This window comes from Hirundo rustica, chromosome 4 (assembly GCF_015227805.2).
Source record: "Hirundo rustica isolate bHirRus1 chromosome 4, bHirRus1.pri.v3, whole genome shotgun sequence".
Lineage (NCBI taxonomy): Eukaryota > Metazoa > Chordata > Aves > Passeriformes > Hirundinidae > Hirundo > Hirundo rustica.
This window is the reverse complement of record NC_053453.1, coordinates 74,198,060-74,225,212: the sequence shown is the minus strand read 5'-3', so window position 1 is coordinate 74,225,212 and position 27,153 is coordinate 74,198,060. Positions and strand designations below refer to the sequence as shown.

Sequence of the window (27,153 nt, the reverse complement as noted above, 5' to 3'; positions counted from 1 at the left end):
TTCACAGGTGTTGGGAAGGGTTTAAAAAAGGGACAAGTGCTCTGAGTGCTTTAGGAGAACTATTGTGTGTGGAAGGGAGCAGGGACAAAGAGAAGGAATGGAATTTTTTGTTATGATGGACTGTAGAGGAAGGTTTGGAATTTGCACAGAAGGAGCTCCCAACACTTGATAGAATGTTCAAATCATTCTTGTTACAAACAAGAAAGATACTGAATCTTTGTTAATTATTTCACAGATTTCTACTATATGGCATAGGAAACTTCGGAGTTCCTCTCTGCCCCCATCTCTTTGTCCTTGTTTCAGCTGGAATAATTTCCTTCCTAGCTGGCCCAGTTCTGTGGTTTGGATTTAGGGTGAGGATAGCATTGATAACACCCTGATGCTTTAATTGTTGCTCAGCAGTGCTTACCCTGAGTGAAGGACTTCTCAGTGTCCCGTGCTCTGGCAGTGAGGAGAGGCTGGGAGGGAGCGTGGCCAGGGCAGCTGATCCAAACTGGCCAAAGGAATATTCCAGACTGTGGAACCCAGTACATGAACTGGGGCTGATGGCAGGGAATCAATATTTTACACTTGCAGTTTCTCCAGCTGAAACTCACTGTCAAATTTCTGCTATGCCTACAGATTTTTCCTAGCTAAATAAAAGGAAGCAAACCCTGTCACAATCTCTGGATGTCTGTGTTTAGTTGTTTGTTTCAACTTCAGTTGTGTAACTAAATTTATGATGGCAGCCTTTGAAAGTGAACTTGTTTAAGAATAGCTAAAATACTGGAATTACTGTAGATTCCAGCTTGTTGGTACAAAGTAGAAATACAGGCTTCAGATAGCACTGGAAATGGGATAAAATTAATGTAAGAGGAGCACTGTTAGATGAAAACAGCCAAGCAAGAGAGCACTTGCACAGAAAGGAGTGGGGAGTGCTATTCACCTGGGATTGTGTACTTACATTTGCCTTTTTTTTTTTTTTTTTTTTTGTTCTGTTGCAGTTTGGTTTCAGGCTTCGGTATTTGGTCAGGTTTATAATGACCACGTGGTGTTTTTGGTGATGTCATGGTGGTAAAGTAACCTCAGGGAAAGCAGGAACTCCCAGCAAAGCTCCTGTAAGGGGTTCCATTCTCTGGACACGCCAGCTGGGCCAGCTGGCTTCTGTAATCCCTACTGAAATGTAGGTCAGGCAGCTGCTGCTCCTGCACAGGCCCTCTCATCTTTCTTCCTGCACACCAATATTGTAATAAATCAGCTGAGACTCCATTATCTCCATGTGAGAAAAGCCAAGTCTTTATTCACATCGCTTATTTTATAGTTTTCACAGACCTCGTGTGCAACACCCATTGGCTGGTAGTCTTCTTACCGCTTCATTTTTTGTTCAGAGGTACATTCATGCGTATGTGCTAATATTCGGGTTGTTTGCATTTTTCCTTTATGGGTTCTCACGGAACAGATCTTTTTGTTTACACAGATGCACTTATTTTTCAACCCAGGAATCGGTTGTTGCGTTAACCAACCTTGCACACCGAGGTTGTTTTCGCACGGGAACTTGCAAATTGCTTAACTACGCTCAGAAGAGATGACAGGCCAGCTGTTCATTTAACAGAGCAGCCCTGATTTTCCGAGGCCTTTCTTTTACAAATCTTCTCCCTGTCACAACACACCGAGCTCCCCGGTGTCCCGCTGTGCTGTGTCCCGCCGAAGGCGTCGCTCACGTGTCGTGTCCTGCCTTTGTTCACAGGGAACGGTCTTCACTTTGGAATCGGAAGAGGAGGAGTATCCGGGGCTCATTGCGGAGGACAGCAATGACATCTACATCCTGACCAGCGACAACTCGGGGCAGGTGAGCCCCCCGGAGTCGCCCACGGTGACCACGTCGTGGCAGTCCGAGAGCCTGCCCGTGTCGCTGTCGGCCAGCCAGAGCTGGCACACCGAGAGCCTGCCCGTGTCCCTGGGACCAGAGTCCTGGCAGCAGGTGGCCATGGATCCCGAAGAGGTCAAAAGCCTGGACAGCAACGGAGGGGCTGAAGAGAGGAGCGAGAACAACTCCTCCAACTCCGACATCGTTCACGTGGAGAAGGAAGAGATCCCAGAGGGGATCGAGGAAGCCGGCGCTGCGGAGACGGCGCAGGCAGCGTTCCCAGAAACCTCTGCTTCTTCACAGGAGATAAAACCTCCCGAAATTGCCGCTGCTGAGAAAGCGCATCCCTCGCTTCTGCGTACGAAACAGGAGGAAAAGGGAAAAGCGGCCCAAGAGCTCGTTCAGCCTGAAATCCCCGTCTTAAGTAAACCTGTCCCAAAGTCGGCCCCATCAGAAGAAAAGGCTGCGCCAGAACCGGAGAAAATACTGCTTCCAGGGGAAAAAAAAGCGGGGAAGGAGGGCCACTTGGAAGAAAGAGAGGAGAAGCCCTCAGCTGCAGAGGAGAAGCCTATCCTCTTGCCGGAAGGGAAATCTATACTGCTGTACGGCGGGGCTGCCGCCGTCGCTATCCTGGCTGTGGCGGTCGGAGTAGCGCTGGCGCTGAGGAAAAAGTAACGGAGCTCTCGTGACGGGGAGGGGGGAGAGGAGAGAGCGCATCCGGTTCTTGTAGTTGTGTTACCTAAAGGTTGAGCTGCCTGCTGTTCAATTGGACATTCGAGTAACTCGGTGGTGATGAGGTGAGGTTGTTCAAGAAGCCTCCAGCTACGGACAATCATGTTTTTAGTAGAAACGGGGCGGGGACTGCTTTTTTCGTGATTAAAGTCCGGGGGGTATTTTTAAAAAAAAAAAGGAAAAAAAAAAAAAAAAAAAGCTGCAAATTTAAGAACTTAAAGTGCAGGTGCTGAAGAAAGGGGTGCTCATACTCTAGGAACTGGAACAGAGAATCCCCAGGGGAAGGGGAGAGCCAGCTGCTGCCAACCCCTGGAGATTTTGGCTTCTCAGATCGACCGCTATTGCAGCTGTGCTGTCGCGTCACTTCCCGTTGCGCCCCCGAGCCCCTCCTAACAAACATTAGCCAACCTGAGTCCTGTAGCGAGAGGCTGGTGTCCCTTTGTCTCAGCTTCCTCTCAGGTACAGCACTGCTCCTCATAACCTTCCAGGTTCCTCCCAAGCCCCAGTGGGACAGTGCTTTTTCTTACCTCTTGGCTCACACTGGTTTTGGCCCCTGACGTTTACTGGAGCCCCATCCTGTGAAGATGCTGCCTCTCTATAGCTGTATTATCTCTGAGCATCCTGGTGTTCCTGGGGCAGAGCTGCTGCCCAGGAGGGTGGGAGGGACACTGCTGTTTGCTGGTTTGAGAATCCATTTGCTCCGCTCCTGCCCAGCCCACTGTCCTGCAGACCCTTGAGTTACCAGAGGTACGAAACTGATGCTGGACTCGGTGCCCTTGGGATCAGTGCTCTGAGATCTGGGGTGCATTCAGCAAAAATACAGCAGAGCCTTGTGCAGGCAAGGCCAGTGCCTCAAGTGCAATTCACGAAACGCTCTGCTGTCTGTGTCACGCTGCAGTCTGCATTCTCTTTCCCAAGTTAAGCACAGAGTGTATTTAGTCCTAACTCGCTCTTGCCTGTGACAGAATCCCAGATACATAAAGCAATGGATTCTAGTAACTGAGCAAAAGAGCATGAAACATCTCCAGCTGCTTGTTCCTCACCTGGCCCCGAGTGCTGTTCAGCTCGAGTTCTTTAGCAGCTGTGAATCTGCAGTTAGCTAAACTTACAGGTTCACAAACGATGAGCAATTTACTTTGGCAAAAAAAGGAAATCCCCCTTCCTGCAGTCACGACACTTTAGAGGTGTGTGTGCAGAGAAGCCTTTCAGGTGTTGCCCTGCTCCTTAGTGGGATCCAGCTGCAGTTCCTCTTTCAGCACACGGTGTGTGTCTGTCCTTGTCTGTGGGCTGCCCCTTGGGCTTCCCGGGCAGAACTGTGGCTGCATCTCTGAGGGTTGGTGCTGGCACTGTGGCTTAGAGCAGATGGAGGAGGGCAAAAGGGAACTCGTGATAATGTAAAAAATGAAACAGCAGCTTACGGGAGTCTTCGCAAAGCACAAAGACAAGGTACTTCTCTTCCTAAATAACCAGAGTACATCTCCTGATGAGCCTGTTTCTTAAGGGATCTCAGAATGAAGGGATCTTAGCATATTCTCTATTTTAGAATATTCTTGCTGCATTTTCCTATCCCAGAATGCTGGAAAGTTAGTCAGAATGTGTCAGATTCTGAGGAATTATTTTTGTGTAAGCTTTTGTGAAATGGATTTTCTAGAAAACTTACTGGATTTTGAACTGTGTGTGTGTGTGTGGAGTTGAATATTGAGAGGAAGGGTTGTGTATATACTGCCGCTGTGGACTGAACTTGGGAGTTCTGGAGTTCTGAACAGTACTATTGATCATTGATTGCTCTTCTTCCATGTACAAAAACATAGCAGGTTGGCCTTATCAGAAAAAAAAAAAAATCCCAAATCTTTTATCACATTGCAAAGTGGAATTGACTTTTTTTCTGCCACTTTCTGGTGCCCTGCTGGTACTCACTGCTGCGCTGTGTCCCCAGGAGGGTCACTGGGAGCTCCTCCTGCCCCGCACTCTGGTGTCTGTCTGCCTTCAGCTCCCTGTCCCGGCCCCTTGCAGGAGCTTCCCCCAGGTGGAGCAGAGGTCTCTTCACGCTCCATCTCTCACAGACACGCAGGAACACTTGGGTTTGGTTTCAGCTCTGTGTTTGTCAGGAGCTGGTACAAAGGCAGCGTTGTTGCTGGGTCAGTCGGGGCGGGGCTGCCCCTCTGCTGCTTTGCTGATGGCTTTGGGTTCTTCTCCGTGGGAGAGAACTGCTCTTAGCCTACATCCCCTCTTACTGAAGACAACAAACCTGCTTCTGGTGCATCCCCAGCTCCAGCCACACAGCAGGTTCCTCTGAAGCAGAGATGGATTCTGGGCACGCTCTGGATAACTTGTGTGCCAGCAGAGGAAGGATGGAGGCAGGGCTGGTGTGACTTCATCTTCTCTGTGGATGAGGTTGTCTCAGTAGTGGCGTGGAGATGGGTAGAGAAGACAGACAAGAATAAATCCAGGCTGGTGAGGGAAGAAGTTCCAAACTTACTGCCACAAGGAGCCCAAAAATAAAAAGCTTCCACACCGAGCAGTGAGAAGGTGGCAGCAGTAGTAAGGAAAATAAATGACTTGGGCATTTTCGTGGTCAGGCAGAAGCCTTGATTTTCTGGTGTTACTGCGTCTCATGGAGCATCAGTTGCACCCTATGTTTTGGTTGCTTGGCCTTTTCTTCATGTTCTTCTCCTTCTGGGGTCTTTCAGATTTGGCAAGTCAGCGAGAATTTGAACTGACCACACATTCAGAAAATTTACTGGATCTCTTTCCTCTGGGAACACTGCACCAGTTGAAAAGGTCAGCTGTGGGGTTGAGTTCTGCAGTTTGGAGTCCTGTGGTCAGAGCTGGGATCACCAGAGTGGTAAGCTCAGATGGCAGCATTCCTACAGACCTGAGCGAGAGGCTGCTCTGTTACGAGGTGTGAATTAGAAAATGGAAGGTTTCTCCCCACCATCGTCAAGTATATTACAGTAATCTTAAAGTGCAGGGTCCAATTACGCTGAAAGGTGTGATGCAGCCTCTCTTTGGTGGATCCCTCACAGCTGGCAGAGGAAGGCAGGAGCTGTAACACTTGCTAAAGGGCATGTAGAATTACTTACACTTGTGCTCTCATCCCCTTCCCAGAAGTGCCTCAATACCTGTGCTCGAGTGGCCTGTACTTTAACAAAATATCTACCTTAGACCCATTCTGTCTTCACTTTATCCTTAGCATACCCTAAACAGCAGAGGACTGGATGTGTGAAAAAAGTGGGAAATCCTTAAGGAACTGCAGTGGGCAGCACACTCAGTAAGGAGCTGTTAGGGGAAGGGCTTTCAAGAAAGGTAAGGTGCAACTTAAATTCAGCCATGCTTAATTCTAAGCTGTGCTTAGCTGGGCATTGTGTTGGGAGCTGGGCAAGGACTTTATTCAGCTGGCACTGCAGGAACAAGAGGCTGAGAGCAGACACAATTCCTCTGTTGGCCAAAAGCCCAAAGTGCAGGTGCAGAGCCCTGTCGCAGCTCTTGTGTGCTGGGTGCAGCCTGGTGGGCTCCTGAGTCCCTGGAGCTTCAGGAGATCCAGGCTGGGGGGAAGTTGGTACTACAGGAATCAGCCTGGAGAGGAGGCGGCTCAGGGGAGACCTCGTCACTCTGCAAGTCCCTGCCAGGAGGGAGCAGCCGGGTGGGGATCGGGCTCTGCTGCCAGGGAACAGCGACAGGACAAGAGGACACAGCCTGAGGCTGTGCCAGGGGAGGTTTAGTTTGGACATTAGGAAGAAGTTCTTCACAGAAAGGTGAGTGGACATTGGAATGGGCTGCCCAGGGAGCTGGTGGAGTCACCATCCCTGGAGAGGATTGGAAAGGCTGCATGTGACACTCGGTGCCACAGTCTGGTGGGCAAGGTGGTGTTTGGTCACAGGCTGGACTCGATCTCAAAGGTCTTTTCCAAACCTAGATGATTCTGTGAAACACTGGAGGGGTGAGGCACAATATCTGCTCTAGCTATTGAGGGCAAGAAGCTGTGCATGACTTTAATTTGGCTTGGACTGCTTAATTTCAGTACGAGGGAGGTTGCAAGAACAAGCATTACTTTGACTTCATGTATGTACCTGTGCTTAGCTCGGTATTGCCATAACAAAAAAAAGGGGGGGAGAGGAGAGGGTGTTTATAACATTTAGCCAGCACTACGTGACTCGGGTAGAGCTCTCAGGCCCGGAGGGAGCAGCAGGGCCAGGTTTAGGCAACAGGACTCAGTGTGTGTGTGATACAGGGAAGGGACCTGACCAGGACTTGGCTGGGGAGCGACACCAGCTCGGAAGGGGCAGTAGCACCGAGTCCAGGGGAACCACAACACATCACTCAGCTCCACCTCCTTAATTAAATAACTCCATCGCTTTTTTCCTACTTGGAGCTGACTCTCAGTCTCCTGGGGAGGCTGACTCGCTTCCTCCAGGCTAGAGGTCTGGGGTCATGTGTAGAGTGGGGGAGCTCCTGTTGGCTTCCAGTGGAAGCTGCCTTTGATCTCCCTGCAGTATCTGCAGGGCAGGCAAGGGACGCTGTGGATGTGGACACAAGCAGAGGATGCATCTGACTGCTGTACCTTCAGGGGCTTTGTCCTCCATTTTAACTTGCAGGATAAGCTTTTATTTAAGTACAAACCTAAAAACCCTCAGACCAAAAGAATGCCACTTGATTTGTTAAGTAGCAAAGACTAATGGGACTGACTCTGAAGCTGCAGGTCAGGGGATCTCTTCTGCTGGCTCTAAACAAATAAGGACAGACTTGCAGGGATTTTGGATTCTGTTCTCAAGAGGCTTCTCTGGGGGAAGAGAGACCCTGCCTGGTCCTCAGGTCGCCCCTTATCCCAGGAACTCGTCATCATACTGTTCCTTCCAATATGCAAGTGCAGCCCTCTTGGGAAAATCTGTCTAAAGCTTCTTGTGCCATTTGGTTTAATAAAAGGGTTTCCACCTTGACAAGAAAGTTCTTTCCAGCTTCATTGTTCAATATTCACTTCAAGTGAAGGGGTATGTACATTTTTTCCCTCTGCTAACGGGACACTGCTGTAAGACCATGCCCCCAGGTTGCACTTTAATAAATGGTACAGTTTTCAAAAGCAACGTGTAGACTGCTTCTGTGCTTCCCCTCTCCCTCCCTTTTAGTGCAGGCACCAAAGAAAAGCTGGTTTTACTTACAGGAAATTTGCTTATGCAAGGCGCAAGGACAGGACCAGGGTGCCTCTACTGCTGCCAGCTGCATCATAAGCCATGGTGAATTAGAAGAATGCCAAGAGTACTTGCACAAAAAAACCTCAGGTGGAAACTGAAAGTCCACAGAGCTGGAGTAGCCATCAGAAATGAATTTTTTATTTATATTAAAAAACGCCAAAATATTTAAATATTGAAAGTCCCGAGGCCCCTGGATCACAGGTGGCACATTTACCACCTTGTGTGATTATGTATCAAGCAACCTGAGTCCAAGTTTGTTCAACCTGAGATGTAACTAAAAGATATGCTACTTTTTCTTAACCAGATCCAGGCTGCATTCCCCAAAGGACTTGCCCTGTGCCTACCCTGCCCTTTTCTTTACAGTTTTCCCATCAGTTTTATTTTTCAAGCAAACCCAGGTGTATAGTGATTGATACTGAGATATCCTGGTGCCAGCCTTGTCTGGCCACACCCCCCTCTATCCCTCAGGGCTCTGTTCCCTCTTGCTGCCAGCTTCTCATCAAGACAGACCTGACTCCCACCCACCCCACGGATGATTCTGCTGATGAACCACTCCTGGGAACAGCATTCAGCACGGCTCAGCTGCAGGAGCAGGGCTGGGAAGTGAATAACTAAAGCTAAATGCTACAGCTGCTCAGAAAAACACAGAGGGCAGGCCCTGTGCCCATTGGGCCTGCAGAGACACAAGGCAGGCTCTGCACAAAGATTGCTGCTGCTAAAATAAAAATACTGTAAAGGAGCGAGGCAAGCGCTACTCCCTACAGGTCCTGGCAGAGCTGCTCCTGGCAGCTCCCAGCACTACTGTTGTACTAGTCTACAAAAGCCTATCTATCATCTGCCATCCCTTTTACAGATGGGTTTCAGAAGTTAAAAGTAAATCAAGTGAATTTCATCCTTTAAGGAAAATCTTCAGGCATCCACACAGGGCTGGAGAGCTCATTCACCCAGCTGGAGGGAGAGAAACAGAAAGGGAATTACTAACAGCAGCAGGGCTCTTCTCCCGCGGCAAGCCCTGCCCTGTGCCTGCCCAGGAACCTGGCAGGTCAGCAGTGCCCCCTGCAGTGTTCCCCCCTGTGCAGGACAGCCCCAGCAGTGCCCCCTGCAGTGTTCCCCCCTGTGCAGGACAGCCCCAGCAGTGCCCCCTGCAGTGTTCCCCCCTGTGCAGGACAGCCCCAGCAGTGCCCCCTGCACTGCTCCCTCCTGTGCAGGACAGCCCCAGCAGTGCCCCCTGCACTGCTCCCTCCTGTGCAGGACAGCCCCAGCAGTGCCCCCTGCAGTGTTCCCCCCTGTGCAGGACAGCTCCAGCAGTGCCCCCTGCAGTGCTCCCTCCTGTGCAGGACAGCCCCAGCAGTGCCACCTGCACTGCTCCCTCCTGTGCAGGACAGCCCCAGCAGTGCCCCCTGCAGTGCTCCCTCCTGTGCAGGACAGCCCCAGCAGTGCCACCTGCACTGCTCCCTCCTGTGCAGGACAGCTCCAGCAGTGCCCCCTGCAGTGCTCCCTCCTGTGCAGGACAGCCCCAGCAGTGCCACCTGCACTGCTCCCTCCTGTGCAGGACAGCTCCAGCAGTGCCCCCTGCAGTGCTCCCTCCTGTGCAGGACAGCCCCAGCAGTGCCACCTGCAGTGCTCCCTCCTGTGCAGGACAGCCCCAGCAGTGCCACCTGCACTGCTCCCTCCTGTGCAGGACAGCCCCAGCAGTGCCCCCTGCACTGCTCCCTCCTGTGCAGGACAGCCCCAGCAGTGCCACCTGCAGTGCTCCCTCCTGTGCAGGACAGCCCCAGCAGTGCCCCCTGCAGTGTTCCCCCCTGTGCAGGACAGCTCCAGCAGTGCCCCCTGCAGTGCTCCCTCCTGTGCCAGCAGCAGGGACACGGCCCCTGGGGCAGTGTGGGTCAGCCCTGCCCTGCTGCCCAGCTCCAGCCCTCCCTGCCCTTGCTGCTACGAGCCGCTGTGGCAGCAGCAGGGGCCTGGCTCTCACTGACCCATTTCTGGGGTAACTCGGCACCCTGGAGCCAAACGGAGGGAGGGGCAGGGCAGTGTTGAGGGACACGGCACGGTGACACTCTGCAGGCTGCTGCCAGCACTGTCCCTGCCAAGGCTGCAGGAGTGTCCCACAGCCTGCAGCACAGCACAGCAGTGTCACCTCTGCTTCACACAGGATCACTGCCCTGCCTGCTCCACTCTCGTTCCCAAGGACTGAGCCTCAGCAGCAGCGAGTGCATCCTCTGCCCTCCCCAGCCTCGGTAGTTGCTGAAGCTGCAGCCTCCAGCCTGGCTTGCCTGTGAGCTGCACAGCCTCTGCTCAGGTGCCAACAGAGAACAAGAATGGGATTGACCACTTCTCATTGTTCCTCTGGTAGTGTTAATTCTCAGGAGCAATTCCTTTTCCCCTTCCAGCTCTCCCAGGCTCTGGGGAGCTGAGGAAGATGAGAGCAGAGCCCTCAGGGTCAAGACACTGGGGAAATGCAGCCAACAGAGCTCAGGTCAGGCTTTCCTTCGCTGAGGGAAGAAAAGCTGTACCAGATCTTACTGGTACAGCTCCCTGAGGGGACTGCAGGGAGGAGAGCAGCAGTCACAGCTCTCCCTGCCCAGCAGAACAAGTGAACTGTGTTCACTGGCTGCTCTGAGAGGAGGGCAAGAAGGAACTGTGACACGACGCCCCAGAGCTCTTTGACTCACCATATCCACAATGTAGTCATGGAACTGGTTCATGTAGTTCAGAGTGGTGTCATAGACACGGCGTAGGAGGGAGGGTGCTGTATTCAAAACTTTCTTAGCCAAGACCATTGCCAGCACCAACATGGCCTTCTCGTGCTCCATGTCTGCAGGGATGGATCGTATGAGCTCTTCCACTATCCTGGACATGTGCCGGATTATCTCCTGTATGCAAGGAAGAGAGGGATCTCTGCAACAGCTGGGGCAGAAAGGGGACTGCACAGCCTGCCAGGGCTGGGCTAGTAACTGATGTGCTACTTGAAACTCCCCTTCCTCCCAGCCTTGGCAGCCAGCCTGTTACATAAAAAACACCCCCAAAACACTGTGGCCCTTGATCCAGACGTGGATCTAATCCTCAAACAGCCTCTTTTTGCTTTTTAACACAAGAGAACTCAAACTCTACTTCTCTTGCACAGCAGCAAGGCCTGTTAGATGCTGAGCCAGCTGCAGGATGAGGCCACCCCAGCCTGGCCTAAACCCACTGCTACTCCCAGAACTGTGCCTATGAACACACAGCACCACAAAAGGGTCTCGTGACTGGTTGACTCTTCAGTGCTCAGTAAAAAGCACAAGTTACACTCCTGTCACTAACCGTCTCAATTTTTACCCTCATGATGGTCAGCAGATATACAAGACTTGGCACAAAAGTCCAGAGATCTTAAGTACTAAAACTAAGCTTAACCAGACCGCTCATTTTCCAAGATAAGCCACAGGGCCACCAAAAGGACAAAATGCCTCCAAGTCAGTCCTCTTCCACAACCACCATCTCACCATCTGCAGAAAGGAGATGAGCCCAAGGAACCCAATTTACACATTAACTTCTGCCACTGAATCACCTCTAACAAACCTTCAAAGCTAAGTGTTTGGGATGAATTTTCAGATGCCTTCAAAGTCACAGCAGGAAGGATGCAGAATATTCAGAAGGAGACCTGCTTGTCAGGCTGCTTTTCACTCACCTCTTTAGACAGCTTTGCATCCAGGAAGTGCTGCACAAGGTCATTTACTACTCTTCCTTGGATTTCTTTATCAAACTGGTCTCCGATCTCAGCGAGCTGAGCAGCAATGATCCGGATAACCTCTTCATTCGTTGGAGCCCCCTCTGCCAACACAGAGCAGAGCTGACTTCACAGGCTGTAGTCAGACCAGGCTCAGTGCAGGTCACAGCATTTTGCTAAGCCCCCTTAGCAACCTCCTTCCCACCCGTGAGTGTGTTCATGACAGGTCTAAGCACGATTTCTTTAAGTGCACCCAGGTTGCTCACCAGAAATAGGGGCAAACAGGGGTTTACATCTGTAGTTTAGGTAAAGTGCAGCCTCACCCTGCCCCCCAAAAAAATCACTGCAGGGCATGTTAGAACATCTCCAAAGCAAAATTTGAACAGGACAGTTACAGCAAACATCCTGCCCAGAGACGGGAATTGAGAAGCTGTGCATGACCTTGAAGGTCTTTTTCAACCTGATGATTCTAGAATTTACGTGACTTGTCAGGACTTGCCCCTTAAGCACCATCGAAAATACAGCACCTCACAGAAAAGCTGGAGTTGGAAGGGACCTTGAGAAGCCCCCTGCAATAAGCAGGGACATCTGCAACTCGATGAGATTGCTCAAAGCCCCAGCCAAACTGACCTTGAATGTTTCCAGGGGTGGGGCATCCATCACCTCTTTGTGCAGCCCGTGCCAGAGTTTTACCACCCTCACTGTAAAAACCTTCCTTACATCTATCTAGTCTGAATCAGTTCTCAGCTGAGAACCTTACACCTTGTCCTACCTGCTTTTGGCACGAGACCTGTGCAAATTGGCGTGAGAGGGCAATTTGCTGTAGCAGTTCCTCCTCGCCCTGCTCCAGCTGAGGTCAGTGTGGCAGCTGACACACCCTGGGCAAAGGGCAGCAGCCACCCTGCAGATGGCTAGCAAAGCAGGAACAGGACCAGAAACTACCTGAGGAACAGTTTCCACCACACTGGTAGGGCAGAAAGGGATTCACCCAGTACCAGAACTCGAGTTGTTCCAAGTTCCTAGCCCAAGTATGGATACTGCCTGAGGAGCAGTGTGAGGCCTAACTTAACTGCCTTGTATCACACCTTGAGGTCAGCTACCACCAGTACCAGCTCTGTGCCCTTGTCTGGTGTGCTGCAGACAAAACAGGTGCTCTAGAAATCCATGGAGAGACAAAGTACTAAGCACCAGTTGTCTTAACCTAAGTGTTAAATTCCCAACCAACAGCTACACACTGAAGTTTCTCAGTAGAGAAAACATTACTCCTCTGAAACAGGCAACAGCAAAGACAGGAAATGGGGAAAGAAAACCAGCATGTTCAGAGAGACCTGTGGGATGGAGGAAGGCCTGCTCACCTAGCTCACCATTCTGAAGGTGGCCACTCCGGTTGCCATCGGTCTGAAGCTCATCGTCATCGTTTGCTTGGCACCACATGATCCGCGGGCTTTGCAGGGATTGCAGCTGGTCTCTGAACTTGCAGTCAGAGGACACCTCCAGGAAGGTGAACAGCAGTGCATGCTCCATCTGAAGAGATCCATCGATCTGGGACGTAAGGAAGTCCCCATTAAGCCCGAGCCTAGAGCATGTCCAGCTCAAAGCAGGGCTCTCCAACCCTGAACGCGTCTCTGTGGCCTCCTCTGGGCACCCTGAACAGCGTCAGGTCCACAAGGCCTCAGCAAATGCAGAGTGACTGCTGGCCATGGAGCACACAGGGCTGTCCCATGGTGAATGACAGAAGGCTCTGCTCTTACAAACTGCTGATGAAAACCCAGCTCACCTCCTCTTCGCATTTCCAGCTGCGCAGCAACGGCAGCGACCCCGATCCGAGCTCCTCTTTTGGAACAGGTGCATTCAGCAAAAACCATCCACGCCCTTACTCAGACACCCGTGTTTGGAAGGGTTTTACCCTGTGTTGGGGAGCTGGGCATTCCACTTGCTGTGCATAAAGAAGGCAGCAGCTGCCCGTGTGGATGTAATCAGAGCAGAGCAGTAACAAGGTGGGAAACAGAGATAAGAGCACAAGCCTGCTAAAACCTCCAGGGTTCACATCTCTTCTCCCTCTCCCAAGGAACCTCCACCAGCTCCACAACAACCTGTTCAGCTCCTCGTAGAGAGCCAAGGAACTGCTCACAAGAGAAGTGACGTCAGATGGCAGATCAGTTTCACCCCAGTAAATGGGCACGTGCTGTCCCCATGGCCACACAGCCTGCAGCCTTCAGGCAAGGCAGCACAGAGGGCCCAAATGGGTTCAGGAGGTCCATGAGGCAGGCAGACTGATGGGAGCAAGAGGCCCCACTGGAACACCAGGCCTCATAACCAACCAAGGCCTCCAGAAAAGCAGGAGACTCTCCAATAATTTTAGTTAAACAGGTAAGAGAGCAGGATGTGGTGTAAGCACATAAATAAAAAAAAAGAAAATCCTTGCTCTGGTATGCAGATGGTCTGCCTGTAAGAAAATACTTTGGCTTAATTTTATCTAGGGAGAAGAAAAATAGTTCAAGAAGAATGGTTTGTTATGTCAACAACATGCAACCAGGATGAACTTGGTAACTGAAAGGGAGTTTTGGGGAGTGGAACCTTGCAAAGCCTAGACATAACCATATCTGACTGGGCAGACAAAAGGAGGAACAAAGTCAACAACAGGCAGGGTTCAGAAATGGAAACAAATGGAAAATGAAGTATATGATCGGTCAGAGATGAAGAGAAACACATCTTCCATGATCTGAGCATGCATGTTTAGTAGTGCAGCTCACTGGGGCACCAGTGGCAATCCCCTTCCACAGCCTGCTGGCCTGGTCATTGGGTTTATCACCGATACGTTTTTAAACTGTAAAATTTTTTTATTATGTTCAAAAGGTTTGTGGGAGGGCAGAGTAGGGGGTTAGAATTGTATCCCAACATGAGCTGGGCTGGGGGAGGATGACAGACACTTCAGTTACACCTCAGTGTGTAAGATTAAAGTGTGCCAAGTAACAGCATCACAATTGTGTTTAACATTGCACAAAGCAATGTAGTGTTTTGCTCACAGGGCTGTGCTCATTCCTTTATTAGTTTTAGCAGTTTGTTTGCTTTACCAATAAATATTTTAGTCTCTTACACAGCTACATCTCCAGCTTGCAGTACCAAGGGGAAGTGCCACACCAAGTGCTGCAAGGAAGCAGCTTGCAATCCAACTGGTTCCATCCACTTCCTTGTATTCAGAGCAGTGCAGGAACACTGCAGAAAGTCTGGGAAATTCAGGAAGGACACGAGCCAGCAGTGAGACTTATCCCCTTCAAAGTATGTCAGGACAAGTGCACCAGAGAACCACAGTACTCTGTGAACAGCTGACTTCAGATGTGTCTGACTCTAACCTGTTCCATGATGGGTTCAGGGACAGAGCAGCTCGGTCACCCTCTGCTTCAGACTAGAAGTCCTTGTCCTGTGAAAGAGTAAGAAAGAAAAGTGTGAAAGGACAAAAATTCTCATAAATCCACATCTTGCAGCTGTGCCTGGCCATATCTCATAGTAAATGTCCCTTTCAGTGATGCATGTCCCTGTTTCTGGAGAGAGCTGCCATCAAACACCATCAGTCATACAAAAGGGCTGAGGAAACCACAACTGTGTGAATGAGAGGAACAAATCTCCTTCCTGCCATAGACGTGTTCCAGACAGTGGAGTGACACAACCTACAAACAGGGCTTTAAAGCCAAGAGCTGCTGCTGGGGAAGGGAAGGACAACCCTCCATGGAGGCAGAGGCTGGAATGAAGAGCAGGATGATCAGAGAGGAACTCCTGAGCACCTTCCTGAGAGTAGGTGAGCTGCTGGGTCTGCATGCACAGCAGAATGCTCTGAAATGAAAAACCCAGCTGACATCTGCAGGGCCTCCAGGGTGCCTCCATGCAAGAGATCCAAGGAGTTTGTGTAAACTCCTCAGGCTCATTTCAATACTTTCCAACAAATATCTGTGATGGGAAAGACTGGATCAAGTGCCAACAGAGGCTTCCAGTCCCGAGTGCAACCCTGCTGAGCCTCCAGGGAGGTTAGCCAGGAAGAAGGGAAAAAGCAGGACAGAGCCCAAGGAAGAGACAAGCAGCGAGGGAGGGCACAGGGGAGCCTCCCTCCCTCCCTCCCAAAGGGGAGATGTAGGAGCACAGAGCCCCCTCCTCATCCTGCCAGGAGCAGCTGAGGCGTGCACTTGCTGCCTTAGACACGACAGTCCCACAGCTGCACACAGAAGTCTCTGGTTCAACTCCTGAGGAGCAGGGCCTGGCTCAAGTGGGCATTCCCTCCCTACCAAGCCCCCCTCACCCAGGGCAGTAACCCGGGTGTTATGCAGGCACCTTCGAACCAAAAATGGGCTGGAAGCACTAAGGAGCCCAAACAAAAGGCCTGCTAACCATCAAAGGCCTGGGCTAGAGATAAATGACTATTTCACAGTAACAACCCCTCACATCTGTGTTTTAAGTAACTAAGTGTGCTGGTAGAAAAGAGGGAAGTGAAAGCAGAAAGAAATTCAAACTCTGAAGCAAACCACAGTCATATTTCAAGAGACCAAGAATCTCCCAACTTTTCAAAGGCTCTTAGAAACCCAAGACCAAAACAAAGTCTCAAATATGTCTGGAACACACAACAGCCTCTTAACCATGAGCTCTTCTTTCCCTGGAATTCTGTCAGACTAACAGCTACAGCACAGGTTTATCCCTTGCTGCTTTGCATTTTCCTCTATTCCATTTAAACCCCTATTGCTGCTACTCACCTCTACCCTAAGGAGTGTTCTGGCTGGGGAGAGTCCTCTGTCCTGCTCTTTGGGACCTCAAGGGGCTCTGAAACAGGTCAGGGTGACTTTTCTTCTGGGCTTGACTTTGCTGGAAGAGACAGATGAGACTTCAGCTTTGAGAACTCGAAATGGAATGCTGAGATTAAGAGGAAAGTGGGGATTTAGACCTGAGTCTGTGGCAGGACTTTGGCTTTGTGTAAACTCCTCAGGAGTTGTCCCCACAAGCAATATTTCTGCAGGTTAGGTAAAGGCTCAGTTTGCACATATCCTGGTTTCAGAGATAACAGAACATTCCTTTTCCATGCCATTTTCCCACTCCCTGCTTTAAATGAAGAGGCACAGACTCTCCAGCCCAGGCAGGTGCCTGCTGCAGATGTCAGTGGCTGTGCAGGGAGAAGAGACCTTACAACACCTGTGGGTTCTTCCCTTCCCTCAGGGGTCAAATCAGCTCTGTGTAGATACTGACACTCCTCAGGCCAAGTCCACAAACGTGGAGATAATAAAAAAAGTCACCCACCATAGCTGCAAATAGCAATTTTATCAGCACCTGCACGTGAGCAGAGATAAAACAAACACACAAACAGAACAATGAAAAGTTCCACCACACTCCAGAGTACTAATATGGCAAAAAAATGAAGACAAGGGAGCCTCAACATGGTAACTGCACAAACTGAATTTCCTAAACCAATGACTGACCACCCATGCAGTGAATGCCCCCGAAGGCAACACCTGCCCTCAACTAAGAAAGTTCTGCTTGGGTGGTCAAAAACACAGCAGAGAAGAGGAAAAAGGATTTCTCTCACACCCCAAAATGGCTTCCTACCTCTACAATACAGGCAAATTAATTTTTTTTTTTTTTTGCTTTAGTTAACTAGTAATTACAGGAACTACTTTGAATCAATGCAAAGGGCTTCAATAGTCACAAAGTTTCTCCTGAGAAGTCAAATTCCCTAACAGAATCTCAAAAAAACACCTCCAAAAAACAAACCAAAAAGGTCCCCTAAGGAACACACCCCAAACAGTCAAATGTAATCGTGCTGATACCACCCAAATTTTTCAATCATTAAGGCTCTGGAATCCTGGTAGTTTTAGATCCAGATTAAGACTGTTTCTGATGGAGGGAAAAAGGTTACCTTAAATTGGGTACCAAGAATCTTTAGTTGGAGGAGAAAGGATGGGTAAAAGGGTCCAAGCACCATCTACACTCAAATTCAGATCAGTTGCTAAGGCTGCTTTAGGGCTGCTGAAATCTTGGACTGAATTTTACAGAATATTATATTTTAATTGAAACACCAATTGATTTTAATACATTATTCATTTTTTTACTTCAATTTACTCATTAGACAAATGAGCTTTGTGGGAAGCTCACATTTCTTTGTGAGAAATGAGCTGCCCCTGAGAAACCACTAAATGCCTTGAAGTGTTCAACACGTAAGACTACAACCAGGTTTTTAGACCTGTTCTTTCTCTCTTTCTTAGGAAAAAAAAAAAAATGAAGGGGGTACTTTAATCACAAATTTAAGACCCTTAAATCTGTTCTACAGAGTCAGGGTAGGGCATGTTCATTCCAACTCAACATTGTATGGGATGCAGGACTGTGGAGAGGCATATGGTAAGAAAATATAATTACAGTGAGAGAAGCACCTGTCAGTGCAGCAGGAAAGACCTCATCCCACCCACACACAGCAGTTTCACAAGTGAATTCTGTGGATGCTCCCTCTGAGGCAATCCCAGCTTTTTAGATGGGGCTGAGTACACCCTGAGGGATGGTTCTTACTGCTCTCCAACAACACAGCTCCTTCAGGTCTGGTGTCCCAACTTCTGTTTCTCCCTCTCATCCCCGAGCTGTGTTATCCTTTAAATCTCACAAGGAACTCACCAGAGGAGCTTTTCCCACCTGCAGTCTGCCAGTGCGGGGTGGCATCGATTGAGGCAAGAGCAGGCAGCGCCAGAACCCCCTGACTCCAGGCCTTAAGGAGAGATGGCACCGCAAGTCTGCAGGTGGAAAAGCCTCATTACACTGAGGTTACCTGCTGGGGGAGCCCCCACAGCTCTCAGGGCTGCCCCAACAGCAGCAGGTCCCAGAATCCCTGCAGCAGTGCTAAGCCACCCTACAAATCAGTTTTCATCTCCACACTTGTGCTACGTGTTCAAGACAGCTCAGAAAAGAAGCCACCCCACAAACAGCGTTTCTGCCTGCCATCCCTTCCCCTCAGATTGTTCACCTCTCCTCCCAGCTCAGCCTGGGAGTTACTGTTCTCTGGGCAGGAAAACCACAGGCCTGCAGGACTGACTCCTTTAATGTGTCTGGATTCGAGACACCTCCCATGCACACACCAGACAGTGACAGTGTCTGGTCAATGGACCTATTGTGTGAGCTGTCAAGATGTTTATGTCTCATGTTTGAGTTAGGAGCGCTTAAAATCCCCAAAGCAGAAACCACAACAAAGCATCAGTCGCTGCAAAGTCAAAAACTTCCTACCTGAGCATTCCTTTCCCTTTGTGGCAGCTGCAAGGTAAGAACTTTGGGTGTGGCAGTCAGGATGACATCATTATTGGAAGAAATAAAGCAATGTTTTATTTGCCCCTTCCGGGAAGGGCACTTACCTGTCCTGCAGGCAGATGCTTCACTGCTGAGCTACAGAGCTTTTTACAGAGCAAGGGCATAATTTTACAGGCAGGAAAACCAAGTATGTGGCATCTCCTGACATTTTAAATCCAAATGTCGAACCACAACCACTCATTTTTACTGTCCTCGTGAGAACTTGCCACAGGCACAACTACTTTACATAACCAGTCACTACTGGAAAACGAAGAAAGAAAAACAGGAGCACAGAGTCAGGAAGTTCCTTACTTGAGGATATTCTGAGCTGAGCCACTGTTGTCTGCAGCGCTTCAGGTCAGGAGAGCAAATACCACATCCCAGAGCCCAAAGTCACCAAAAGCCCCATCACTCTGCAATGCTCCACTTCCAGCCCTTAAACCCAAGAGGAACTCAACAGCCCAGGGACGGTATCTTCTTGGGGTGCAAAAACAACAGTGCTGACACGAGTAAATAGGATGTTACTATTACCACAGGACACCTGTCCTCATCGCTCCTTGCTCTGCAGAGGATTTGCCAGCCTGTAACGATGTTTAGAATGCCCCAAGATTTTGCCTCGTTTGAGACTCGCTCCTAAAGCAGAATTTGCTTCCAGGCTCTGGAGAAGCAGGATGGTGGGAGAACAGAGACGTTGCAATGTGTAAACCAGGTGAAGGATGGGCTCAACAAGACCCTCTGGGCATGTATGGATGCACACACACAGAGCTGTGGTTTGATAAATCTGGTTAACACCAAAGCTGTTGGCTTGGAGAGTGTCAGGACTTTCCCTGCCACAGGGAACTTTTAAACTAAGGTAATTTCCACCTATTTGCCTCCGGGGGAGGATGCAACATCAAGAGCTCATTTTGGAAGTGGCAAAACTGACAAACCATGAGGAGCATGCTCGGAGATACCAGCAGCTCAGTGGCCCAGAGCGGGACACACCTCCTCTCACAGTCACTTGCAATTTATTTGCTTGGCTCCTGGGAGGAATGCCCTGTTAGGCAGGAATCATGAGACTACTTAAAATCCAACCGCGATAACCTCTCCCTGATACTTCTAAGCGGGACAGCCGACTGCTTGAGGCTTTCAGCTTTTGTTTCTCTTCCTCTCTGCTTCAAACTCTCTCCTTTAGGATGCAAATAATGACACTACCAATTTCTCCAGCAAGGGAAAAAAGCCCAGCACAAACACAAAGCCATTTACTCCTCACACCTTTGATGAATACTTACTACTGCCTTAGCTGGGACATTTTTACCTTTGCTTCTTTATGCTGCTTTAGTACAGAATTATCACCTCAGCCTGGACACCAAACACAATCAGCTGTGTATTTTGGCTTGGAAATACAATGCACTCTTTGTTTAAACGGGTTTTATCTAACCTCTTTGGAAGAAAAAACTTTATTAGAGACAATTCTATAAAGAAGCTGTCAGTTGGCCTTTCTGACAGAAATTTATTTAAGCTCCTGAAGGTCTTTTGCCTTTTCAGGATGACATGAATTGCAGCAATCTTCTGGTTATCAGGGCAGTACTTTGACTTCTTAGGAAGAAAAACATCCAAATCCCTCATCAGCCACCCTCTCACTTGGCTCAAAAAGCTCTGGTGACCAGCCCCCACACAGCACACGAATGAGTAAGAAGGAGCACTGGCATATCACTACTGCTCTTAAAAAACAGGCAGGCAGGAACTTCCCATCAGTGTGGTTTCTGTAGCAGAGCAGTGACAGAGGCAGCGCAGCAACACTTTATTCTTCAGCAGCCAGCCAGCCCACAGACACAGCTGTGCTTAAACTGAGTCAGCAGGAAGCCTGCAGCTGGAATTTGAATTCAGCTGCCTACAGCTAGACCCAAAGAGAATTTCCACATCTCCATGTGTTGGGCAGGACTTGGATCTTGGCTATCAGAGTTTCTTGGATCTGACACTGGGTGAGTTTTTCCCCTCTGGTGCTGAGCAGAGGAACTCCAGCCCGGTAAGTTCGTTGTGCACTTCATCTCCTCGGTAAGGTTGGGAAAATGCTTCTATCTTTCCTCCCTGGCTGGAGGGAGCAGAGCAAACCCTGGTGAAAAAGCACCATCACCACTATCACACAAGTCTACTGGAATTTACAGGGCTAGCTTCCTGCTCAAAATCTATTTCAGCCCAGCAGCTGCAACAGACCCCTGCTACAGCACTGCAAGCAGTTCTTATGTTTGCCTCTCAGAAATGACAGAAAAGCAGGAAGCACTGAGGAAATCACAGTTCCAGTGTTTTGATATTATCAAGGAAGGACAAAGAGATGGGAGAGCAGGCAGCACTGGGACAAACTCCAGCCATCACTGGTGATGTGCAAGCGACAGTGTCCAACCAGAGAAATGCAAGACTTGCTTGTGGATTTAGAGCACGTCCCAGCTGGGCCACGGCACTGGGTCCTTGCACTCTGGCAAAGCTGCTTTTACACTGGAGCAGCGACAAAGAGCTCAGGTCCCACAGCAGACAGCGTCAGCACTTGGCAACACTGCTCTGAGAGTTGCAGGTGCCACTTGGACAGGCTCTGCCAGCCCTAAGATCTCAGAGCGTGGGCCTGGATACAAGAACTGCCATTCCACCCACAGGACAAGAGAATCCTCCTGACTGGAGTGTTAATACAAGCACACTACTGTTCTGTGCCAGCATGAGCACGGACAGCCATCAGTCAGAACATCAGAATGCCACGTCATTCTACAACTTGGATGCGTTTCACAGCTGATACCAACAGTAAAGGGGAATGTAAATCTGTCTCTCCTTTGCCTGACTGGCAAGTTAGATAAGCAAAGCAAGAAACTGGGCAGAAGTATTTTTAAAAAGAACTCAAAAAGACAGCTTTATGGACACAGGTGGCCCCTAACAGCAGCATTCCCTCTGCCTTTCCGGCCATATGAGTAGGCAAGAACTCCCTTTCTAGACTGGTAAGCACCAGGAACTTCTGCACAGAAGCTGTAAAGGTGCTTCAGTGTGAAATTTAAATACTGGATCAGAGTGGCCCATCAGAAATTACACATGCAAAGAACAGCACTTCAGGAGGTCCCTGCTTAGTTAAACAAGGGTGCTGATGTAGCAGCCAGGATGGCACTCAAGGAGCTGCTAAGGAACAATTCAGCGCACTGGACAATTTACTGTCAAGGGAATTCTCACAGCTGGTATTCCCCAGAATGCCTTCAGTGGAGCCTGCTCACCCCTCTCAGACTCTGAACGTGCATCATAACAAGACCCAAAGCATTTCTAGAGGGAGGCATTCGAAGACAAATCTTCACGCTCATGTGCTCTGAGAGCATCCACAGCCCTGTGTCAATATTTGTCTGTTTTCCAGAACATGGAAGTGAATTTTCAATGGGCTCCTCCCCTCCTAAACATCCAGTGTATCAGAGTTAAATGTCTCTTACAATCCTCACTTTCATGAAAGAGCTGTGCACTAGCACAGCCAGCCAGAGCCGATCCCTAGAAGGAAAGTCTGACACAGATCCTTTGATTCCCTTCTCCCACTGGGCTGCACTGCAACCTCCATTCCCACCATGACAGTTAAACTGAAGAAGCCAGTACAAAAATATTTTAAAAAAGAAATCAAGGTAATCTTGAAGGAATCTCTTATGACAGGAGCCCAGAAATCCTTAAGAACCTTAAAAAGGAAGCTGTGCATCAAACCAGGCAGCCAAAAATGATAGTAACTCAAAGCAGCATCCATCACCCTGATCAAAGCTGTTTGACAGCAGCACTTCATACACTGTGAGCATAAAAGAAAGTAACATCTCTTTTAAACACCTTCCACAATGATACAGAGCTCAGAAAATACTCCCTCTCAAAGAAACGCTGCAGGAGCCATTTGGGAACCGAGACAGGAAAACTGTAAATAGATGCCTGCAGGAGTACACATTTCCTAGTGCCAGGCACACAGGAGATGCCTCAGCATGTTGCTTCTTCCACTCAACACCTCCAGGCTCTCTTTGCTGTAGGTCTACAAGAAGAGTGAAAAATTGTCTGTTCTTCTAGGAGAAAACACATGACTGTGCAAGAAACAAAGCAGAACAATTTCGCTTTCAGTTCTACCTTAGGAGGAACAGGCTGATGTTGAAACCTAGGAAGAGCTTACAAACCCAAAATACAGAAATTGCTGATCTAAGTGGGTTTGTTTTGTGTGGCTGCCAGTCTAAAAGTATTACGGCAATTACAATTACACTGAACAACCAGAAGTTACACTTACCAAGGAACGTATGTGTCCTTTAAAGATGAAGGAAATAGCCCAAAATATTTGAGACACCTGGGTATTGCCTGTTCTACAACAGCAGTAAGAGCACTACAACTGGCCAAAGGTCACATTTTACCAGGAAACAGGGCAGGTTTGCAGACATTTAAACAAAAATCCGACATCCACGTGTGCCATGATTGCACACACAGTCCAATTCCCCTGCTCATACTCCAGTGAAGCTGAATAAAAGCTCTGAGAGTTTAAAGGAAAGTGGGGAGCAAGCTACTGAGGTAGGAGGAGTTTAAAGCCACAATGACACTGTCCTCTCGTGGGAGAAAGAGCAGAATTCCCATAGTGCATGAAGGGGTACAGCCCTTTCCTCACGTTTGCCAGCAAGGCCAGTCCAGCCAAAGCCCCCCAGGGCCAAGCTGCACCTCCAAGCTGTGCCAAGGGGTGCAGAGACAGGGAAAGCAGCAGACTGGATCAAGAGAAGTCCCCAAGTGCCCAAGGCAGTGCTAACAACGCTCCCAGCCATGGGGCTACTCAAGGGGAGGGGGCTGAAGGATTCTTGGAGCAGCTGTTTGCCAAGGAGGGTGTGAAGGAGACACCAACACAGCTCTGCACTGAGCAACTGCTTCAGAAAGCACCCAGGAGGCAATTCCTGCCTGTCAGCCAGGTGCAAGGAGGTGCCTAGTCTACACCAGAGCCCAGTTCTGTTCCCAGTATGGATGGGGTAACAGCAGGACGTCAGGACATGGCTCACTACACACACCTGGTACAAATCAAGGCAATCACAGAAGCTTAACAGATTGCTACCAAACCTAAAGAATGACATTGGACACTGTGTGACCCAACATTTCCTTCTACATTTTACCCCTCATTTCCCTATATCCTTCCTATCTTGTCTGGGTCAAAAAAATCAGACTTGTAAAACCTCTGAGGAAGGGACCACCTACACACATACCGTAATCGTAACTGATAAACTTTCACTAAAGCTAAACTCAGCCCCTGCAAACCTCCTCCAATGCCGAGCAAAGCCATCCAAAACTAAAATGGGCTCAGACTTCCAAGAGTTTTGCACCTTTGGCTAAGCCACGAGCCCCATTCACTAATTAGAAATACTTTCACGTACTTGGTTTTGCACAGCACACAGATATGCAGGTAATTCCAGCCCCCAAAAGTCCGTAATCGGACAGACAAAAAGGAGAAGGCGACTCCTTGAGAAAAAAACAACCCCAAAAACCGACCCAGAGTCGCTACTAAATTCTGCTCTTTCACTCATCCAGGAACTGCTAAGCAGTGAAAATGAAACCTGCCCATCTGCGCACAGTTCCCCCCAGCAGAAAACCGCAGACCCGGCTGGCTCTGCCCTGCTGGGGAGTTCATATCCAGAGGCCAAAGGAGCTGCGTTATCAAGGAACCAACACTTCGAGGCTGCTCCTCCGCAGTCACACCAGCAGTCCCTGCAGCAGGCACAGAAACCCGGTCAGAGTTACTAGAGACACTCCCTTCTCCCCCATCCGATGATTTCCAGGCTGCTCCAGGAAGGTCTCCAAAGGTGACAGCCACTAGATTTATGTGTCTGCCTGCTTCTACATTTTCATTCTATTACAGAAAAAAAACAAACAAACCCTGTTTGATCTGTCAGCTCCTCAGACTCCTGTGGAGCGTGGATGACTCCTGTCATCCTGTTACACAGGAAAAACACAATATAGGGAAACATGGCAAAAATGACCCCAGGTGAGAGTATTCAGCGAATACCCTCCCCCCATATAATTCTCTAATTATATATCACAGTTCTTACTGGTTTAGGATCTAACAGAAATAGAAAGCCAGACTGAGCTCCTTAACAAGGCCCTCACATTATGCAGAGGTGTAGAGCCCTGGTTCTGGGTTCAGGCATGTCCAAATCCCAGGAGCGCAGACTCCAGGCTGGCACAGGCAGCCCCGGTGCAGTGTTGTACATCGCTCTGCTGCCCGTGCTCTGGGAGAATCTGAGCTGAACTCGCAGTCTCAGCTGGCCTAATCTGGTTTGAAGAATTTGGGAGGGCAGGAACCCAACAAAACCACCTAAGCAAAAAATCGGTCACATTTTTTTCTTCCTAAATTCAGCAAATGTCACCAGATGCAAACAAGAAGGCACTGACAAATCCGAAGGGGAGGTTTTTCACACCAGCCTTCCTTGGTACAGGGCAGCCTGTCCACAAGGTTTTACCATCACCTGTTACACTCTGCACATGCACGATGGAAGGGTTTTGCCTCAGCAGGTCCCCAAGCCCTGCCAGTTACCTCTAATGAAAGATAAGAGACAGGCTGCAGAAATCCAAGCAATTAACAGGGTGCCAGAATGCTACTTTTTTATACAATGCATTCCCCCAGTGTTTTTGTGTAACATCAGCAGCACGGAAGAGATCTCCAGAAATACCTGTTGCAAAATTATCCTAAAGAAGATGCTAAACAGCATTAAACTCATGTAAAGAGGTTGAAAAGGAAAGGGAAAAAAAAAAAAAAGAACCCACACAGAAAACCCCTTCTTTTTAAATAACACCCTTTAAGATGTTATGCTTCCACAGGCAGGTGAAAACAGTTTCAGTCTGATTAGCGACAAAAAGTTAGAACAAAAACCACTCTTCCCCACAGGTGGACTTTTACAAAAAGTCCTTTACCAAAAAAACCAAGCCAAAACAAAACCTTCAAAAATAATTTCCTGTCGGGGAACCACTTTGCTCCTTCCTCCACCAAACACTTCAACCGTTTTGAACAGATAATAAGTATGCCATAACAAGATTACAGCCCAGATACTCCAAGAGATGTAAAGAAAAGTTCTCCGTTTCTGAAATAAGCATTGACTTTACAAATAAACTCTTTAGTGATATAGATAACTCTGAGGTCCTATATATAGATATATATATATATTTTTTTAAGCTACAAAATATTACCGTTTAAAAGAAGACAAGAACATCCCCCCTCAACCCGCCAAACCCACCAGTTTCAGAGCCACTGTCACTCCAAGGCACAGAGACCACCAGCAGAGCATGTAACTCACAGAAACACTCTTCTAAGGAAGGAGACCTGCTCACTCCGTTCCCTTCGCTTCACACGTTACTCAGCCTCCCGTTCCAGCCTTCACTTACCCTGAATCCAACAGGCCCCGTGTGTCACGGGAAACAAAGAAAAGCTCCCACTGAACTGACTCATCTCTATCAGTCACCTGCTCTTCCTCAAAACGCTAGCGCTATTATTAGCAAGGAAACCCTTGTCTTGCTTTCTTTCCTGCCACTCCCGCATCCCTGTCGCTCGAAGGCTGAGGGCAGCGTGCGCCCCTCCGGAATCGCCGCCGCAGAATTCACTCCCTCCTCTCTCCCCTGCCCGGCCAATCCCGTTCGCGTCTGAAAGCTCTCGCCAGAAACGCGGGGCGAGATGCTGCGCTTCGCCGCGCAGCCCAAAGGCAAAGAGGACTTTTTGTGGGTTTGTGAAACACCTGAAGCTGAGCCGGAGGGAGGCCGGTTCGCGATAGCGGCAGGGGCCAGGGGGGTGCGGAGGGGCTCGATCCCGCCGGGGGGAAGCGGCAGGGGGGCCGGAGCCGATGGCAGAGCGGGGGAGTCACTCCCAGCACGGGTGAGGAGGGACGCGCGGGACAGCGGCAGAGCAGGAAACGGAGCAAATGAACGAACAGCCCGCACGGCTGAAACGCGAGGCCGGATTCGGCGGGCAGAAAGGAACCGGGAGAGCGGCCGGGAGGCGGAGGAGTTTCCAGCAGCCAGAAGAGCAAACAGAACGCGCACACGGACTCCCGCGGGGCCACTTCACCGCCCAGGCTTGCGGGGCTGCGAGCTGCAGCCGGCACCCTCCGGCCCGGGAGCCAGCGGGCCCCACAGCGCGGCGGGCCCGCGCAGCACCGAGCCTCGGGGCGCGCCCGGGACGCCGCCCGCGCACGCCCCGCGAGCCGCCCGCCCGACGCGGCGACCCCGCGGAGCCGCTCCCGCAGCCGGGGAAGCGCGGGCAACACTCACCGGGGCTCCGGGACCGCGGGGCTGCAGCGCTGCGGCGGCCGGGCCGCGCTCGTCGCTCGGTATTTGAGCGCTCTCTGGGCGCGGCCCCGCCCCGCGGGCGGGAACGCGCGGCACGCGCCCGCCGCCGGCCC

At 49.9% G+C, this 27,153-nt stretch overlaps 2 protein-coding genes across 5 annotated transcripts in view; one reads left to right on the top strand and one right to left on the bottom strand.

The window, feature by feature from the left end:
- The window catches only part of BCL2L13 (BCL2 like 13), a 37,792-nt gene extending 30,137 nt beyond the window's left edge, over positions 1 to 7,655 (top strand). For both annotated transcript variants that reach the window (XM_040062008.2, XM_040062009.2), the window contains one exon: positions 1,727 to 7,655. In XM_040062008.2, the coding sequence (XP_039917942.1) occupies positions 1,727 to 2,521 (795 nt within the window). In that variant the 3' untranslated portion in view covers positions 2,522 to 7,655. The remainder of the gene's footprint in view (positions 1 to 1,726) is intronic.
- Positions 7,656 to 7,878: 223 nt separating this feature from the next.
- BID (BH3 interacting domain death agonist) lies at positions 7,879 to 27,114 on the bottom strand. Of its 3 annotated transcripts, none has more exons than XM_040063493.1 (7): positions 27,023 to 27,114; positions 16,210 to 16,318; positions 14,824 to 14,891; positions 12,826 to 13,012; positions 11,432 to 11,574; positions 10,440 to 10,640; positions 7,879 to 8,715 (listed from the first exon to the last, which is right to left on the bottom strand). In XM_040063493.1, the coding sequence occupies exons 3-7, from the start codon at positions 14,830 to 14,832 to the stop codon at positions 8,704 to 8,706; spliced, it is 552 nt and encodes a 183-aa protein (XP_039919427.1). In that variant the 5' UTR covers positions 14,833 to 14,891; positions 16,210 to 16,318; positions 27,023 to 27,114; the 3' UTR covers positions 7,879 to 8,703. The 3 variants fall into 3 exon arrangements, with proteins under 3 accessions (XP_039919427.1, XP_039919430.1, XP_039919429.1); XM_040063496.1 differs by having other exon boundaries at positions 12,835 to 13,012; XM_040063495.2 differs by lacking the exon at positions 27,023 to 27,114 and adding an exon at positions 26,144 to 26,258.
- Positions 27,115 to 27,153: the final 39 nt, after the last annotated feature.